General features: G+C 34.4%; 2 protein-coding genes across 3 annotated transcripts; one reads left to right on the forward strand and one right to left on the reverse strand.

The window, feature by feature from the left end:
- The first annotated feature begins 5 nt into the window (after positions 1-5).
- LOC128217670 (uncharacterized) lies at positions 6-6,919 on the forward strand. Of its 2 annotated transcripts, XM_052924974.1 has the most exons (5): positions 6-167; positions 2,301-2,484; positions 2,791-3,003; positions 4,332-4,552; positions 6,022-6,919. In XM_052924974.1, exons 1-5 carry the CDS (start codon positions 36-38, stop codon positions 6,706-6,708), a joined length of 1,437 nt encoding a protein of 478 aa, XP_052780934.1. In that variant the 5' UTR covers positions 6-35; the 3' UTR covers positions 6,709-6,919. The 2 variants fall into 2 exon arrangements, with proteins under 2 accessions (XP_052780934.1, XP_052780935.1); XM_052924975.1 differs by lacking the exon at positions 4,332-4,552 and having other exon boundaries at positions 6,022-6,145.
- A 2,489-nt stretch (positions 6,920-9,408) lies between these two features.
- On the reverse strand, positions 9,409-19,368 carry LOC128218599 (uncharacterized). Its single transcript, XM_052926307.1, has 5 exons — positions 19,158-19,368; positions 16,189-16,347; positions 13,874-14,847; positions 13,113-13,216; positions 9,409-12,058 (listed from the first exon to the last, which is right to left on the reverse strand). The coding sequence occupies exons 1-5, from the start codon at positions 19,265-19,267 to the stop codon at positions 11,066-11,068; spliced, it is 2,340 nt and encodes a 779-aa protein (XP_052782267.1). The 5' UTR covers positions 19,268-19,368; the 3' UTR covers positions 9,409-11,065.
- Between the last annotated feature and the right edge of the window lie 340 nt (positions 19,369-19,708).

Consider the following 19,708-nt stretch of genomic DNA (forward strand, 5'->3'; position numbering starts at 1 on the left):
CCGGATGACAACATCTATCAAAATATGAAACAATCATGCAGTTGCTTCCTACTTTAATTGCTGTATCGATAGCTATTGGCAATGTCAGCTGTTTGAAGATAGCAACGTACAATATTTGGAACTTGATGTTTAATTGGGAGATAAGAAAGCACCACATTTCTGAACTGGTATTTTGTATATTCAATTATAAAGCATTTAGTAAAGGACAAGTATTTCAGGTTTCCAGACCAATCATTATTTCATCCAACCCTGATTTATTTTATTGCCACGTAACATTTTTTTGCCTTATCAATCAACGTCTAATGATTTTTCTCGACTTTTAGGGAATAGGGCTGTTATGTTATGAAGAACGACTGCATGTGTTCTAACTATTTATTATTGATATGATATTAGTGAGGAGGGTACAGCTCTGACTGCTAGAGATAAACTAATGACTCCATGCCGAGTAACTCATCCTTGACATTTTCTTGTAATGCTATAGGGACCTTTCTTGGGGGATGCACCACAGGCTGGACAATGGGATTAATGTGAATCTTGCATTCACCGGCTAGCAGACCAATGCCATCAAATACTTTCTTGTATTCCTTTAATACCATGTCCTTAGTGAGGGGGTTGACCTGGGAACCTGACATAACTGTGTATGTGAGATTTATGAGTTCAAAGTCAAGGGATGATTGGAGACTTAGCAAAGGACTTGAATGTGTGTCAACTACATGAAAGTAAACATCCTTTGTTTGGCCAGTTCCAGGATGATTACGCCTTAAAGTAATGCATCCCTTTACATTTAACGTACTTCCGTCATAAGCTGAAAGCTTTGCATGTGAAGCTTCCAGAACTAACTTTATGCCCATGCTTCTAAAGGTTTTGTATGGCAATATATTCACTTGACTACCAGTATCAATCTTGAACTGTACGGACAAATTGGAAGGACCTACCTTGAACTCTGCAAACACCTGCCCATTCCTAACAGTGGACTCCACATTGTCAATCACTAAATCCTTGAAATCGTTAGTACAAGAATTGTCATTGTCAATAATTTCATTTACACTTCTACACACTGATGCAAAGTGGTTCCATTTTTGACATTTGTGACATTGTTTTCCTTTTGCGGGACACTGGTGTTGATTTTGGTGTTTCCGCCCACAGTTTTGGCAGGTCCGGGTAACGTCTTCTCCCAATGTGACGTGCTGTTGTCTTCTCTGCTCCCACTGGCCTGAGGTGTTATGACCAGGCTGGCCTGAGGTGTTATGACCAGTAACCCTTCTTGAACGAACCACATTAACGGCTGCTCCTTGCGATGGTGCCTGCATTTCCCGCAGTTGTGCTTGAGCGTATTCAAAGATTTGACATATTTGAATAGCCTTGCTCAAGGTCAAATTTTCTCCCAAATTAATCAGTTTTTCTCGGATTTTTTGTGATACTATTCCAAACACAATCCTATCCCTGATCATGTCTTCACTGTACTTATAATTGCAATCCTTCACCATTACTCTCAATTTGGTCAAGAATTCTTCGAAAGAAAGTTCTCCCTGTGTTATATTGTTGAAACGATACCGTGCAAAAACGGGTAGGTGTAGGTGTTTTGTAATCGCTTCACAAATTGCTGACAAATGTTCTCTGTCGGACGCTGACAGTTCTAGTGTTTTGTACAGGTCCCGACCCTTTTCACCCATCCAAAGTTGCAAATAAGTGATGTGTACATCCTTATCCTTCCCTTTAAGTGGACCCTTAAAAATAACCTCACAGTGCTCTGTGAATTTCTTCCAAGCTTCCGGAAGATTTGAGCTATTCCAATCCATGCACGGTGTTGGAACACCACTTAACTCCATTCTCACAGTGAACAGATTATTAGATGCTTAAACTATTAAGTAACGATCCAATGTTAAAATAATCCACATTTAATACTATATGAGCGATGAGTTCTTTTCTGACACCATGTTATGTTATGAAGAATGACTGCATGTGTTCTAACTATTTATTATTGATACATATGATATAAGTGAGGATGGTACAGCTCTGACTGCTAGAGATAAACTGACCGCCTGTGTTGGCTGGCTGGCCTTATCATACAAGGTGAACTATAAATAGCGGGAAGAATTAATTCATTGCCGTATAATGTTACAAGGGCCAGGGTGCTTTCATTTCAAAAATAATTTGAAAAAGCCAATTTTTTAATGTTATTTATATGAAGTATTCAGAAAGGGTATACATATTTATGTTTGGAATTTAGAATGGGGTTAATTTCAGCCCAAATTTAGTTAAAGAAAAAACCCACCAACATCTTGTACATCCCTTTTCAGATTGTGCAAACAGATGCAGATGTAATTGCCTTGCAAGAGGTTAGAAGTAAAAATGGCTCATCAAGAAATCAGTTGTTAGAGCTTAAAGCATTACTTCCTGCTCAATATAGATGGCACTTTTTCAGAGCTGCCAACATTGTTTCATTTCCAAAAGAGATGATAGATACATTCTTTGATGGTGAAGGTATGATATTTAGATGATAAACTTGCATTAATTAGATTTCATTTATGGTAGATCTTTTCTTCTCGTAAGGCAGTAGTCACTAGGATTTTTTTGTACAAACAGTTTGCTAAAACGGATATACCGTAAAAAAAAATGTTGTGGGGAATTAACCAGAGTTCCCAAAGAAAACCAACTGGTCTGCCTTGGTAATCAGCAAACAAACTCACTGCTCAGGCTGGGAATCAAACCATGGCAGTGCACCGTGGTGAGAAGAAAATACCCTAACAGGACAATCTTGCAAGAGAGTTATCTTTTGTTTTATTTCAGGAATTGGTATAATCAGTAGGCTGCCAATCACTGGTAGTTCTGTCACCTACCTTCTGCCAAGCCCTCAAGATCCTGATAAAAACAAGCGCATAATTCTTCATGTTAAGATTGAAGATGGACGTGGAAAGGTGTACAACGTAGTGGCCCTTCATTTTTCATACTACCGGCAGCAACAGTGCAGCAACATTGCTGAGGTTGTTTCGTATGTAAAAAGTAAGTACAAAGACTATAAAGTTATGAACCGTATATCTGTATATCCTACGCTCATATTCATGAAGCGTCTTACATGTAGGAATATAAGTTTTTATCTTAAGTTCTCATAATTGTTCATTTCTTTAACATAATAATTACTATTATTTATCTACCCTGACATGAGTTTTTAATCATTTATATGTATCTTATAGCTCTCATTTGTTTAAAAAAAGAATTTTATACCTTTCTTAAGTTGCTAAATGTGAATACTAGATTAGATATTCAAGTTTTTGAGCCTTCATGTACATAAAAGAATTTAGAACTTTTTTAGAATCTTTATACTACCTACCTACCCACTACTATTGTCTTATACCCAGCCATTTACAGTATTTTGGAGTTTATGTTCTTATATTATGTTATCCTATCTGGATGAGGCACTTTTTCACAGATTTAATGTTGCAGATTAACATGTATGTGTTGTTGTTTTTTTTCAATTTTACAAATTTAGTTATTTTACTCGAAATTGAAATAATTATCATTAGGTCTAACAAAATATGTTTGTTTCTGGTTTTGGTTTAAACCCCCCCCCCCCCCCCCCCCCATAAAAAAAGAAGAAAATAAATAAATAGGGTAGGTAAATCAGATTTCATATTTTCTGTTACCCAAAACTATAAATTACGGTTATATGCTAAAGAACATAATATATACAATTACTATCAGTATAAGCATCGCTGGTATTGCTTATAGCCTAAAACATATCATTTTTAAATTTTAAACGAATAAAATCAAACAAATGATAACAAATATTTCTCAGGGCAATAAAAAGGTTTTGAGGCAAAAAAAATGGGTAGATCAGGAAATCGGAAACAAACATTTTTTTACGCTTTAACAAACAAACAATTAATAACTGACACTTATTTGAACAGAAATTCGTAAATTCAAGATTAAATTTCAATAGCGTTTCTGAAGCTTGTTGGCAACAAAAGTATTTTTTATAATCTTTTAAAAACATACACATTAAAACACTAGTGTTAACAATGAGTTGTAACTGTTGTTATATACTGTGAGTTTGTTCACATTGGATATATGAAATAAAATATTTTTTTGTCTGACCCCTTTTCTTTTAAACATGTGTTGAGAGAGCTTATATATATATATATATATATATCTGAATACAGGTTAATAAGGTTGAATTTGTGAAAATTGAAGTTACAGTTTTTAATTCTAAGCTTCATTGTTTTAATAAATTTGATAATATCTAATAAATACACATTAATTGATAGCTGTAGTTAGTTTTGTTATCATGAAAGTGAATTTTGGACCTTATAAAACATACTTGTTAATTTCAGAAAAACAAATGGAAAATGTCGTGCTAATAGGCGATTTTAATACTTACAATGATTATGAATGGCCAATAAATCTGGTTACCAGTGACAGGTGGAGTTCTAAGAATCCCTGCTACAGGTACGCTAATAAGCCTGACATTCTGATTCACCATGGCAAGACTTCGTACAAAGATGCCTGGATTGCGGTTCACCCACATGCCGATGGATTGACATTTAGTAACATGGTACCTATAGAAACATTAATTATTTATATTTATAATGTACTGATTACGAAATTTCGTGACCTCCTATTTGATTGGTTGTCATCATTGACATTTAGTATCAACACTATTTATATTTATATTTTAATTGTATGATATTAAAGTTAATTTATCATAACATTATAATGTTATTCTGATAAAAAGATAGTTCTGCTGGCAAGATTCTTGACATTAAACAAACTAATTATATTTACAAGTGTACTCATTTATTTCACAAAAAATAGCAAGATGTCTTTAAATACATGAAATTTATGAATAAAAAGGTTAACTTGACATTTCATAATGAGAACACTAATAATGGTTTTATGCCTCATAGTACTTCAAACAATATTTATATAGGTTGGGGAAGATGAAAACTAGAGTTATCACTGGATGTGTTTATATCCACACAACCCCACCTTCTAGTAATATGAAGTATCACTGGGAGTGATGAATACTCTATGAATGATACCCTGTCGTTGAGAATGGCATCAATTCAGTTAATGGTCATAATGTTTCTTTTATACATCACCTCTTATCAACACAGTCAGTATGTGTATGAAGTTTGAAGACAATACCTCAAAAACATATTAAGTTTTGGAGAGAAGTAAAAAAATAGTATAAAAATAATCAAAGGGCAATAACTCTAAAAATAACATACACAAACTATTGTTTTTCTTGCATATCACTTCTCCTTCAAACAATCAAGATTTGTATGAGTTTTGGAATCAATACCTCAAAAAGATATTGAAGATATGTCCTAATAAAAAAAATAGTGTAAAAAAATCAAAGTGCAATCACTCTAAAAATACCATACACTAAACAATATTTGTTTTACACATTACTTCGCCCAACCCAGTCAATATGTGTTTCTAGTCAATACCTCAAAAAATATGGAGTATTCTTTTAAAATCATATCCTAAGGCCAGTATAAATTAATTTCTAGCTTTCATGAAATTTATTTAAATGGGGGCTAGGGCTAACATTTTATTTTCCTTAGATGACTGTTTTACTTTTGAATATGTGTTTATGTCTTTTATTATTGCATAAGGGACCAGATACTTGTGTTTCTAGAGAAACCACGAACACCATTGTAACAATTCTCCATTTTTACATGTGAAAATTTACATTGACACTGGCTGGTATGCATAATTGCTGTTCTTGGACATTACTGCACCAAAAGCAAATACAGACTTGGCTCAACACTTATTTAAGTCAATAACATCGGGGGGGGGGGGGGGTTGCCAGGGTCTAGTACTTTAGTCAGACTGAACTGTAACCTTCGTAAATTTTTAAAATTTGGTTATTAATAGTATTTTTTTAGCCCTATTTTCCCTAAAAGTTTCTTATTTTATCTCATGTCTGCTTAAATGCCAGTATTTGTAAAGTGATATACTAGAAGGAATCACACCATTAGTTTTTTAGCATTAGTTTTAAAGAAGTTATATTTCCAGCCTTCTCCAGGACTGGAAAGTCGTCCAGACAGAATTCTTGTCAACAGCAATCTTCAAGTCACTGCGGTTAACGTGATCGGAAATGGATCAGATTACAAGCAGAAATATAACAGCTCCATCTATTGGCACAGACTTTTGACTGTCGTCCAATCATCTTGGCTGTCTTATAAAGGAGTGAAAGGGTATCCATGTAAACATGACTGTGGTCCTCAAGGTTCTTGTAAATGTGGAATCTGTGTTGCTATTGGCAACAAAAATGGCTGCAATCTTCCAGACTGCAAACAGTGTGACTCTGAAGTATTTGTAGGACTGTTATTACATTTAATACCATTTATGATTTGTCTGGTACACCTGATTTACTCTGTTATTGTGATATTGACAATCGGCGCAGGATCTTATGGTGAAACTGTGCATTCAATATTTGGACTCAAGTGCTGTCTTTTTAATGCTGATTTGTTTAAAAGCCCATCATTTCGTCGAAAAGGACGCTGTTTACGGATATGTCAGAAATGGCCTTTATTTAAATTGCCTCCGTATTGTCAACTTCTAGTCAGTTTAGTATTTATTGTAGCTTTTACATATTATTTTACTCACAAATTTTTATTTTTGTTTGAAATGGCACAAACTGTTTTACCTGAGGAATCGTTTCCCTCCGATCATTTAATGCTTTATGCTGAAATATCTTGATAATAAATATAAATGTAAGTATTGTATTTGCTCATTTTGTTATCTGATAAAATTCTGCATTTCCATTAGGCTAAATGTTAAGAACTTTGATAATGTTCACAACATTGTTAACATAGTCGCTGTTAACTTTCAAATCTTTACTGCTGTATAAGTAATGAAAACTTTGTTGAAGCTTAATAAATACACTTGTGATTTGCAATATTACATGAAATGAAACAACTGTTTTCCCACAACTTGTTTTATTTAAAGATAAGAGCAGATTACCAAATATTTCTGGTTAACAAATTGCTGGATTATCCCTAGTATGTAATAAAAAAAGTTCCAAAGGCCAGAAGAGCTTATGCGATGGTAATGTGTACGTAGTATATGCGTCCGTAAACAATTCCTTGTTAACCCGATACAGCCTTCTGAGTTTTGATTGTATCTCGATGAAACTTGTACAGTATCTACATATCCATTAGAGCTTGGTTCCTTTCGAAAACCAGCCAGATCCGCCCATGCATTGTATCGTGTTCACAACCAATTGTTTACACAATAGAATTTTTTTATACTATCAAGGGCCATAATCTAGGCATGCATTATGGGCCTTGAAATGATAAGATTATGGACCTTGATAATATAAAAAATGCTTGTGAACATGATACAGTCTTCAGTTTTGAGTGTATCTCGATGAAACTTGTACAGTATTCAGATATCCATAAGAGGTTGGTTCTTTTCTAAAACAGTGATGTTGACCACACAAACCCAGCCAGTAGAGCATAGGCCCTTTTAGGGCCTCTTGTTTTAGTTGTCACCAAAGTTGAAGTTTTGCCCCAAAATGAGACAAAGGCTATAAAGAACAGCCAATTGTATAAATTCTTAAAAAATGTTCCTTAGGCCACACCAAATTAATGTTTCGCTCCTCGGATTTTTGCCGATAAAAACCGCAGCGAGCAAAGAGCGAAAAATACATTTTTCCTTATATTCAATATAAATAAGGAAAATTGTTCAATATAATTGCCCTTAAACCCGTTTTAATGCCATCTTGAACTGAACCTCTAATGGACATTGGGAAAATGTCGGAATACATACTATTTATTCATCCGTGTTTAGTACAAACATTATATGGATAAATCTAATTTCTTATATAATTAAAACGTACTTTACTATGACGATCATTCATAATAAGAAATAACCCTGCTTTAAGTAAAAAGTTTGAAACAACTGATTATGATAATAAATCTACCTGAATCATTTTAACATCATATGCAACTGTATTAAGACATACTAAGATTGATTTTGGATTTGTAAAAAATGATCACTTACACAGGCATCATCAAACATCAGACTCCATATAACATAGACTAAATTTTGTTTTTATTATCACAGGAAATGCAATGAGATGTGCTTATTAAAACAAAAAGAACAAGGGTATTTTTCAGAGTACTTTTTTTGGTTATTTAGATTTTTTTATGCACCAGCCAATTTGTATATGCCCCCCCCCCCCCCCCCCCCCCCCCCAAGTCCGGAATAGCAGGGACTTTGACTTCCGATCTCTCAAAACCCGGGTAAAATACCGGACCTGCAGGGACACTGCTGGTAAAATCCCCGCCAAATGGCCCCACAACCCCGGATACCTATGTGAGGCCCATTCCCGACTATTTTTAATATGAAGACAAAACCACATTCACTAGGCACTGCGGGGCCACCTAAAAGGTAAAAACACAGCCCGTTGCCCCCGGAATACCCCTGGAACGAGGGTGAGGGGTGGGTGGGGCAGTGGTTACAATTGACAAGTGCATTAGTATGATTACAATCCCGGATTATGCTGCAAATAAAAACAAAATAAAAGATGATAAACTTACTTATGTTGAGGCATATCCAGACCATTGTTTATATCGTTATTTGTTCAAAACTGTTGTTTTGTCAGAATTTGATCAAAACTGAGCTTGATACATCAATTTGGACCAAACAATGACTCATGTTCCAGTTAAGTTGACCTGTCATCTTCAGCATCGTCGTAACAAGGTAAAATGTTGGTCCCTTGTATTATGCCTTGAATAAAATAGTACTAAGTTGATTATTCCGATTTCCATTCAAAACGAGTCACTAATTATGCAATATAATTGCTACCAGTCTCAGATACACATGCTTTATTGCATAATGATTGCTTTAATTAATGATCCTTTAGTGCATGAGACGATCAACAATGACTTCAAGCATGCTCAAAACATATTTATTGTCAAAAATAAGATTTAATTTTCAAACTTCGAGCCACATAGTTTATATCGCAAGCCGCCATTTTGATTGAATTTATTGAAACCCATGCTAAACCGATCAATATACAGTATAAAACACTACGCATCGGTAACTTCCCTTTACGAAAACTAGCGTTGAAAAATTATAACTGATTATTTTTAGCCTTTTAATAAATTACTACCTGAAAAAAATCTGCTTTGCGATCAAAACGGAGGTGCGGGCGCACAAAAAAAATAAAATATTTTTTTTTTACAATTTCAAATAAATAGGAGCGGTAAATCTGCGGAACGAAATATCATTTGGCCTTATTTGTTTTTGGCTGGTTTTCATTAATTTGAATTTTTATCTTCATCCTAACCAAAGAATTAACCAGTTTTATACATTTGGCTCAGCTGTCAACTTTTGCAGTTAAATACAACTTCCAGATAACAATACTTCAATTATTTATTCAATATTGCCATACAGTGAAAGAGACCATTATTTATTCAATATTGCCATACAGTGAAAGAGACCATCAAAAGTTGGTACATAAAGTAACCTGAATACATACAGTAAATAATGTGTAAGAAGATATTTTAGATTATTAATTGCAAAATTGTATTATAGTATCTTTATTTTCAAATATGACAAATTGGATGTAACATCATACAATAGCTTCAGAAAGTCCTTCAACAATATATCTTTAAAATGTAATACTATAGCAATAAAATGTTGATCTAGTAGTGTTTATATTTTGATCGCATAGGAGGTCATCATAATTGATCACAAAATCTCGGAAACAATTATTGCCATGCTATAAAAATTCTCTTAAAGTGACACTCTTATTCAAAATCAATACATACACATGTATAACAAACATAGATTTTGAGTGATACACCCTTAAATACTTTCTAAATAATGCATTTATGGAAAATATTTATTACTGCTAACAATTTTATAACCGTGTATTCAATAGCTGAAAACGCAAAAATATTAAATGATTGGTGAATGCTAAAAGATTTACTGCGATCTACTATCGCCTCATAAGGTAGCAATACCGGATTTTCTGCACATTTCTTTCAAATTAAACTCGGTATCCTTAATGAGCACCATTTTTTTCAACATTTGTTCATCCATTTTGGTATGTTAAAACGATTATATTAAATCTTATTTGGGAGTAATAGTGCATCTTTAAAAAATTGAGAAAAACAGTATATATCTTTAATGAATTTGGCCAGTTTTCAATCCCTTATCAAATCAACTTTTTTTAACTTAGCCTTCATGCAGATTTGCGATCTGCATATCATGAGAACGCAAATATGAGTCACTTGTAGAAGTGTTTTTGTCAGAGGTGTTCAGAGCAATACATTTGATTATATTACCATACTAAGTGCCAAAGATTAAAAATTGGCACATGCCTGCAAACCCAGCTAGTTTAAAATTCAAGGTTTCATTGTTTATAAATTTGATCAGGTTTGTTCGTTAAAATCTTATTATATTTATGAACAAATAGCATTCAGGCTTGTCAAGGAAATGACGACTTATTTACGAAACAAAATTTCTTTTACTCGTCAATAATATGCTAGAACGACAACATTTTATTAATTGCAGTAAATATGTGAAGCAAATAAAATTTCAAGGAGGCCCAAGTCATTGAAATGCTAACATCACTATTTCGCATGAAATTGTAAGTAACCATTTCCCAGTTCTATTTATATGGAAAATCTGAATCAATTACCATTTCACCACTGCGTTGTTGTTCAAACAAGTTTGAAGGGCACTTTATTTATCTTTTAGAACAGAATGTAGTGTATGTAACTACATATTAAAATATTTAAATATGTTTTCATATTTATATATGATGTAAGATTAAAACCAGTAAAGGCCTTGCTAAGGAATAAAATTCTTTAAACTTTTGTAAAAAATAACATATTTTTAATATTTCAATCTTATGATATCTATCTTGATAAGTGTAGAAGATGCAGAGAAATAACATTCAAGTACTGTGCATTTATTAATGATTAAAACAACATGACATTCCTAATTTATGTACAACTGAATTCATCTCTCTATTAAATAGAAGGCACATATATACATATATATATATATGGACAATCACACTTAATGCCATCAACCTAATTCATACTGAATCTTTGGCCCGTTTGTAGAACAGCAGATACGCATTTTCTCGTATTTCCCGCGTTGTCATCTCGTACTCGATATTCACTTCCCAAACGAGTTCATCATCAAACTTATACCAAGTGCCATTCCCTGCCAGACAGTAGCAGATATAATGTCCAAAATGTGTCGTTTCTGCACCGAGATGCACACAAATACCGTACAAGTCATATTTCTTCACCTTCTGTTCTGCAGACATGTCCTCTCTATTTGTCACATTGTCGAACACAATGTCGGTGAGATCAAGACCTTTAATGGGAATACTAATAGCGGAACTAATTTTCCTACACTGTTGTGAAAACTGGTTATAAGAAAAGCGCATTAGCTGAATAACAAGACACTCGGGCAGTTGCTTCAGTAAGCATCTTCTCTCTGTTTCTCTGATGTGACGAGATGGGAACAAGAATCTCGACATTTCATTGTTAACAGGGGTTGATGTTCTGAACACATTGTCCTGAAAACCACTGTCATTGACGCCCTCCTGACGGGGTATGGGCGACATACACGATGATGGGGATAATACGGTTGATTGGAATGCTGAATCAACACTCCCATGTGAATTCATTGGTCTACCTTTCAAAGCAGACCTAGTGTTTCTCTGAGCTGTTGAAAGTGGTCCCTGAATGTTTGAGTTTTTCTGGCACTGACTACACTGAAAGCCATCTGTGACAGCTAAATGTTCTATGTTACAAAACTTTGTAAAACAGTCCTCCAAATGAACAAGGCCAGACACATCTCGTGGACTTACTATAGGAACGGGGAGAATATTGAAAGTCTGAGTACTAACAGTGAGGTGATTGTCAACTAGACAATGATATGCTTCGACAAGCTGTCCAGTAAACAGGTTATCCACTACAGAATTGTTCACTTGCTTGTGTGTAAGCCACTCCAGGTCAGACAGACGCTGTATTGGCTCTGCATAGCTTTCAATATTCAGCCCATTTGCAGCCTCAATCTGAAGTATGAAAATGCATAGATGAATACATAATTTGATAAGCGTACTGAAATGATTTAAAGAATATTATTTTACAATTGTAAAATTAACTATATATATAATATACCCATATTGTATTCCATAATGCAAAATAGGACCATTGTTCAACCTCGCATGCATTTAAACATACCAGTAATTTCTGATTGTCCATGATAAACACTTTTAAATGTATCAAAATGAAAATCAAAAGAAGCTTGAATTCAACTGAAAGATATTACACATGTATCTAAATTCATGTGCAGTGAACAAATTTTCACTCATTTATATGTAACTACATTTGTAGTTGGAAATTTGTTTGAAAAATAAAGTATGATAAAATAAAAACTGCATCTAAATCTCACTCAAGTATTAGCATTTAATACTGTAGCAACCCTCAAAAACAAAACATTGTAAGCCTCGGACAACATTATTTTTTTTAATTTTGGGCTGTGATTTTATACTTTTAGCCTCTGACAGTGAGATGCAATATCTCTGTATTAGTATTACGTTGTTAGCACTTGGGAGAGATCTTTAAATTTACTAAATTGGTAAGAACGTTCATATAAAGTCTAATTTAAAATTAAAATGATTACTAGTTACCCCTTTAATATCAACACAATAAGCTGAATGTAATACATGGACTATCTAGGGTTTTAGCTGAAGAGTTATGGAAGATAGCTGCACCCTGTCCTATTTGGTAGTACATTTTCACCCTCCAAAGTCAAGCATTGGCAATCTTCTGCCTTCAAAGACTTAATGCTTAAGACTGTCAATTTTTGTTTTTGATTTCATTAAAACTTACAATGCAATTATGAATACAAAAAAACTTAAAACTTTAGCAGTTGAAACTAATTCTCTCATGAGTCATTTTTTTTTTTTTAATGTTTGTTCATGTTCTGATACAATATGCCCTTTTGCTCCATAAGCACCCTGTCCCTTTTCTGCCGCACCCTCTCCTTTGTAAAACCTGGCTATGAGTCATAGCCTATGACACTAGTATATCATTTACATAATAGACATCCTCTATTCTCTTTACCTCTCTTCTGCATCCCTGCTTGAGGTCATTAACTCTCTTCTCATTAAGATCACCGTAGATAAACTTCAGCGTCTCCATACTAGAACCCTTTTCAACTGTCATTTCTGAAATATTAGTTTAACATGAATACCATCAAATACAAGTAAACGACTTTAAGTATTTCAATAAGGTTTCTTAAACTGTAATTTTACACATGTGTATTAATTGACATATTGGAAAAGACGAAAAACATGATCTGTTAGATTATATTTTTTTTTTTTACTGGATTTTAACATTTATACTATAAATTATAGTTTGACACTAGTGTTAAATACTGATTCATTGTATCAATGAATATAATATGATAAAGCAAGTATAAAGAATATTCTATGGAGTATTTCCTGTCCATGACCTTATTGACATTGTCAAAAGAAAGTTCAAAAATTGTTTTTATTGTTTTTGAAAATCACTTAGTGAACGTATGACTGGATTCAATTTTTGAAATTTACCAAAAAATGACAATAATCGTGAGATTTAATAACGCATAATTTATATAATAATCAAGCCATTCGAAGTCTCAGTTGTTTTCTTCTTTTAGCTTATATTTAGAAGAAAATATGTTTTTTCATACTACACATACTTTTAACATACATGTTTAAACCCAAAATGATGGCCATAACAGACAATTCAGGGTTCTCTGAATTGGAAATGCATGGCAACCAAAACGGACAGCTCAAATCAGATTTTAGCCAGTTAGAATTTTTTTTGGTATGTTTTATTACCAGTGCAACTTTTCTTGTTCAGTGCTCCGTGCAGGGACTCCATCAACCACATGAAGAACTCTGCCGTATCCTGCTGATGTTGTTTCTCTGTTGGAGGACAGACCAATCGACCATCCAGCGTGGCCACTGACTCACGGAACAGAGTTGGGTCTAGTACACCGTCAGTTTTAGTCTTTTGACACTGCGCTAATATCTCCGCTAGCGAAGCAATCATGGTACTCTCTGCTTCTGAACAATCTAGGTCTTTGTTTATTTCCGCATAAAGTTGATCTACTAGATGTGGGGTATTTGCAAGGCACTGAAGTATACAGTTCAGAAAGCACAGGTTCTGTCCCTCGTTTCTTAACCCTGCTGGCTTGTCTTCCCTTTCGTTAAATCCGAAAGCTGACATAAACCTTTGTCGAATTCCTGTCCTGGTACTAGAAAATGTATAAGGGGAGTTGTTTCTGCTATCATATGTGCCAAGGGGTCGTCTCTTCAAGTCTGTTTTTGTAAACCAGTTTGTAACGGGGCGAATCGGGGATGAATCAGCTTGAAAAACCGACTGTTTAGAATTCTGTGTACTAGTGAAAACAGGTGCATTAGTTGGAGCAAAGCTCTGCTGTGATGACTGAACCTGTCTAGTAGCAAACCCTGGCATTTCAGATGGTGGAGCAACACTCGTAACTATATTATTAGTCGTGCTAACTGTGGCATAAGAGTTAACAGCATTTGCATGTGGCTGTTGGCCCTGTTGTGGCATGTACATCTTATTAAGAGAAAACACCGGTGTTTGTTGAATTGGAGTCATATTTGTCTCAGCCTTCCTTGTTATAAAGTCTGATAAGCGACTAAGAACAGGTTTACTGACAGGCGTTTGCATGCTGAATTTTCTCCACAGTTCCATGCGCTTTTGTTTCTCATTTATGAGCTGTATATTTTCTGTGTGCTGTTGGTGTTCTTCCCATCTTTCAAACAAATATCGCCACCAGTACCTGTAAAACCGAATGAACATGTTATCAATATATGAAACTGTAAAAAAGTGCTGTATACATGTGTATACTTTGACATGAAGTTAATCAACCTTGCTGTGACCAACAAACAAGACTGTTTTTTGTCATTTAAAAGAACAATAAGATAACAACTGTTCAATATCTTTCTCCACGTTACCAAGAATCAGTTTTGATTATGAATTTGGTGATAAATCTTGAACGTCTATCATATTATTTTGAGCAACTGTATATGGTTCTTGTCTGGCTTTCAATCCCTGCATTGCCAAAATAAAAAGTTTGGTTATGGTTACAACCCATTCAAAAACAGGTAGTGTAGGTAGGCTTTTTATTTTTTATAACAAGGCTTTATATATAAGAACATAATTGACATTACTGGAAAATGGTATAAAAGAAATCTTATGTATAAAGCTTTAAAGATTTTTAACTACAAATATTAAAACACACTTTTTTTCTTTTTTAATCAACTTACTATAAATAAGATAGGGTCAGCACCTATTTTGTAGGTAGGGTCAGGTAACCGAACCAGATGTATTTTTTAGGCCTAACTATAACCTTTGGAGATGATGCTTTGTGCATGAATAACAACACCAGATCAATGCTATTTTAAATGCTTGTCCTAATCCATGTGTAAATGACAATGTGTCGTGTTTTGGAAGTTAGCATTTACAAATTTCTGTTAAACTAAAATCATTGGCCACGATCCACAAAATCCTCTGTGTCATGTGTTGTAACTTTTGAGTGATGGCAATAGCGATTTCTACTTATTCATTATATATGTGACCTTGAGGTCGATACAAATGACTGATATAGGTTTTTTAATTGGATTGATAGTGAAAATATTGGTAGACACTAGACAGAATGCTCAATTTCAGCACTGACTATCGATACGGACAGACTGTTATGCAAGTCGTCATTTATTCAAATGTATCTTTTACAACAAATCAAAGAAACAGGCTTAAAGTAAAACACGAGTTGTAGTTCATTCAAAGACAATGAGTTATGGCTAACTCTTGTATGTACAGGCCATTGGAATATAATTAACCACATGATTTTGCTTTATATGTCCATTGTACATATTTTAAAAAATCGGTAAATGTAGGAGCATTGCTTTCCAGTTAATCAAGGTACACATTATTCAAAATGGTATTTCTAAATGCATGAAAAAAGATTATTTATGGATCATTGATCATGTTTTTCAATTTTATACAGTCATCTGAATCCCATTACTCTCAGAAGTTCCAGTATTACAGTTACTCCAGTGAGGTAACATATACTGCACATGTACATATATATATACCGGTATATTAATTCTTCATACTATACCTGATGTCTAATCTGTTCAGTAACTGTGTATACAAAAGTGTTGCGAAGGTCAAGGCCAAGCCCACATATGGCGTGTGGTCAAGTGCATAGATCATCAGGCACACGAACCCCAATATGAGGCTCTCCCATAGCCAGATCCTCCGTTTCTCTTCAGGGGACCTATTAAAAAATTCAAACATTATCAATTCTAAAGGTGATATTAAAATCAGATGATTATATGCAAAACACATATAGACATTTAAAATTAAAGCAAATTATTATTGGATTATATATCTGTATGAGCTCAGAATCCAGTTATGGCTTACATAAGCTAACAAGAGCAAACTTTTTGTTTCCCTGTTGCATCATAGCGCAAACACTGCAAGTGGGAAACCAAATGGTTCCAAAAGGTTTACTCAGGCTGGATGTGTACAACCAATGGCCACTTTGGCATACAACGCTATTGTTGGAGCCACCTACATGTAACCAGGTGTTGTTGGAGCCACCTACATGTAACCAGGTGTTGTTGGAGCCACCTACATGTAACCAGGTGTTGTTGGAGCCACCTACATGTAACCAGGTATTGTTGGAGCCACCTACATGTAACCAGGTGTTGTTGGAGCCACCTACATGTAACCAGGTGTTGTTGGAGCCACCTACATGTAACCAGGTATTGTTGGAGCCACCTACATGTAACCAGTTGTTGTTGGAGCCACCTACATGTAACCAGGTGTTGTTGGGCGATAAGCCACAGGATATCAAAGGTTGGACTTTCAAGAGGCTGATGAAACTGTTTTGTGTTAGTGTAGAGGCAAACAAAGTGCAAGAACATGCGTTCATAAGGGTCTAGTGACAATGTCTAGTACTTAATTTCGAATAAAATTTAAAATTTACCTACCAAAGAAAAACACTCGACCGGTCGGGCTAGTGACTTAGAATATTTACTCAATAAACCAGCAAACAAGTTTAGCTCATCAATGATTAAGTGTGATACATCAAGTTAAGTATTTTTAAGTAGGGAGATCTTAATAATTTTAATTCTTCTAGGTCAGGTTTATATAGTTTTAAAAGGCTAATATAACCACTTTTCATGCCTTCCCAATCCTATTGTTTGATCATCTATCTGGCAATAAATTTAATGTATGGATTAAGTTTCAGCAGCCTGTTCAATATGGTTTCCAGAAAAGATGTGGAATAATTGGGATTAGGTTGCATTAGGTTGGTCCTTTCCAATAATATTTTGGTTATTTTTCTCTGATTTATTTTGGAGGTTTCAAATGGTGCATTCTATTCAAAATGTTCTCTGATAATTTTACTTGGGACAATTTATGGGGGAGGGGCATCAGGCTTCCCTCTGACAAAATCGCAAAAGTGGTCACAATTTTTCAAATTTGGCAAATTTATGGTGGCAACAATTTTTTCCAAAATATGACGTTAGCGGCGTCCATGCATTGCGGCCTGCATGATAATCAATTCAGTCACTGCAAGAAAACAAGCACACCCGCTGTGGTGACAACAAATACGAAAATGGGGCATGCAGACACAACTGAGTTAATTACTTCGGAATTTTATGGCTTTTGCGGATAACAATGACATCCTTTAATTATAATGGCTCATAGTAGCATATTAGTGTGACAATTGTTACCATCTATTAGCCAGATCAGATTCTTCCTATCAGCGCTATTTACTAGTTACAAGGTAATTTCACGGTTATAATGCAAAGAGAAAAAATTATTCTCCAATTATTATCAGTTTGTTATGTAGGTATGAAGCAAATATGTTACATATATTTTACATTTTCAGAACATGCATTCATGGTCAAAATGGCATATTCAGAAGTTAGTCTAAAATAATAGATGTGTTATATGGGATTCTTCCAATCCCTAACGTCTAAACAGGTTTGTGCAAAAACAGGGTTTCTTTGAAAAATATTGAAATTAGGGCAAAGCTATTTCGCACAAAACAAGCATTAAATGCATTAAAACACATGATTTACCTTTCCAATAAAACGAAACTTGAGTGACACAGACAACAATTATGCCAAGCGGAACAACTCGACCCGATCGTAATAACTCGGCCACCTCCGACAAGCTTCGAGATAGACCTCGTTAATACAATCGTAATAATTCGGCCATGGCCAAAGTGTTACGATTGTTGTAAAACTGTGAATTGCAGCCTTGCAGGTGCCCTTCATGTATATATCGTTGTTTTGACAGAATGAAATAAGGAAAAAACTCATAAAACTCATAATTATTTGTTGGATATTTATTTTTTGTGTACGGAACTTATATAAAATAACATTATCTGGTAATATTTCTTGTTTTATAGACACAATATGCCTTAACCTGGAATCCCGATCGGAATAACTACCTACTTTTGGTACAAAACAATTTGTACGTGAAGGATTTGCCATATCAAAAATCGTAAAAAAGATCCGTCAAAGTACAACTATTTGGACCAATTCAGAAGTCAGTAAGCCTAGAGTAAATCAATTTTGTTAGAGACCGATGCTGTCCAATCTCCTGCAAATATCCAGAACTCTATTTACAGAAATTTCAAAGACTCTTGGACATCAGAATTCCCTTTAATAAAATATGATTAAAAAACAAAATTTATGTATGCTGTGATCTCTGTATGGCGTCTAAAATGAACACTACATTTACGACTGGTTGTGCCATTTTTCAGAATGAAACCATTCAGGTGCATATCAAGAGGAAAGGTGAATGATATTCCTACTGTTTGTCTGTCTTATATCAACATGTACAGGTATGTTTAAATGCAATCTAAGGTTCTTAAAAAGCTTACAGTTACACTCAAGGAGCTGCAGATAAAACCATAGGGAACCCTGGACATGCCTCTTAACCCAGTGCACTAGTGTTTTTCTTTATTTACGACTCTGATTTCTGTTAACATACTAATATTCTGGCGAATAACAATGCAATGAAATACACAGTCTTAGCGCTTAGATAATAGATGTTAGAATACCATACCTCGCTTCTTTGATAGGGTTTTTAGCGACAGCATCAATGAGGATAAAGAAGATAAAGTCAATGATGGAATCGGCTATCAGCCGATAGGCAAGTCCTATTAGCCACCACATATTGTATTATACTATACAAACTACAGATAAATGCAGGGAAAAGACTGTATTTTGGTTATAGCTAAACAAAACTATATTTTTCGAATTTTACGCGTCTCACGCGCATGCCCAAGCTTATTTGTTAGTTTCGAATTTTAAAATAAATAAAAAAAAATCATCTGAAAAATTAAAGATGAAATCACATAACCGTGAAATTCTGCATAGGAGTTAAACCACGAATATTTGATCCACTACAGACTGAATCTAAGAGTTTTTATGATTCGAAAGAAATACTTGCATGATAGTGGGCTACATTCTACTATTCATTTCGACATAATATATTTTATCGAAATGGCCGAGGAGCTCCGAATGAATATACACTATTCAGTTAGACTGGTACCCTTATTCTCTTTTCTACAAAAAGAGACCGGTATCAGCTAAACCAGGTACCCGTCGTACAAT

The sequence above is a fragment of the Mya arenaria genome, chromosome 14 (assembly GCF_026914265.1).
Source record: "Mya arenaria isolate MELC-2E11 chromosome 14, ASM2691426v1".
Classification (NCBI taxonomy): domain Eukaryota; kingdom Metazoa; phylum Mollusca; class Bivalvia; order Myida; family Myidae; genus Mya; species Mya arenaria.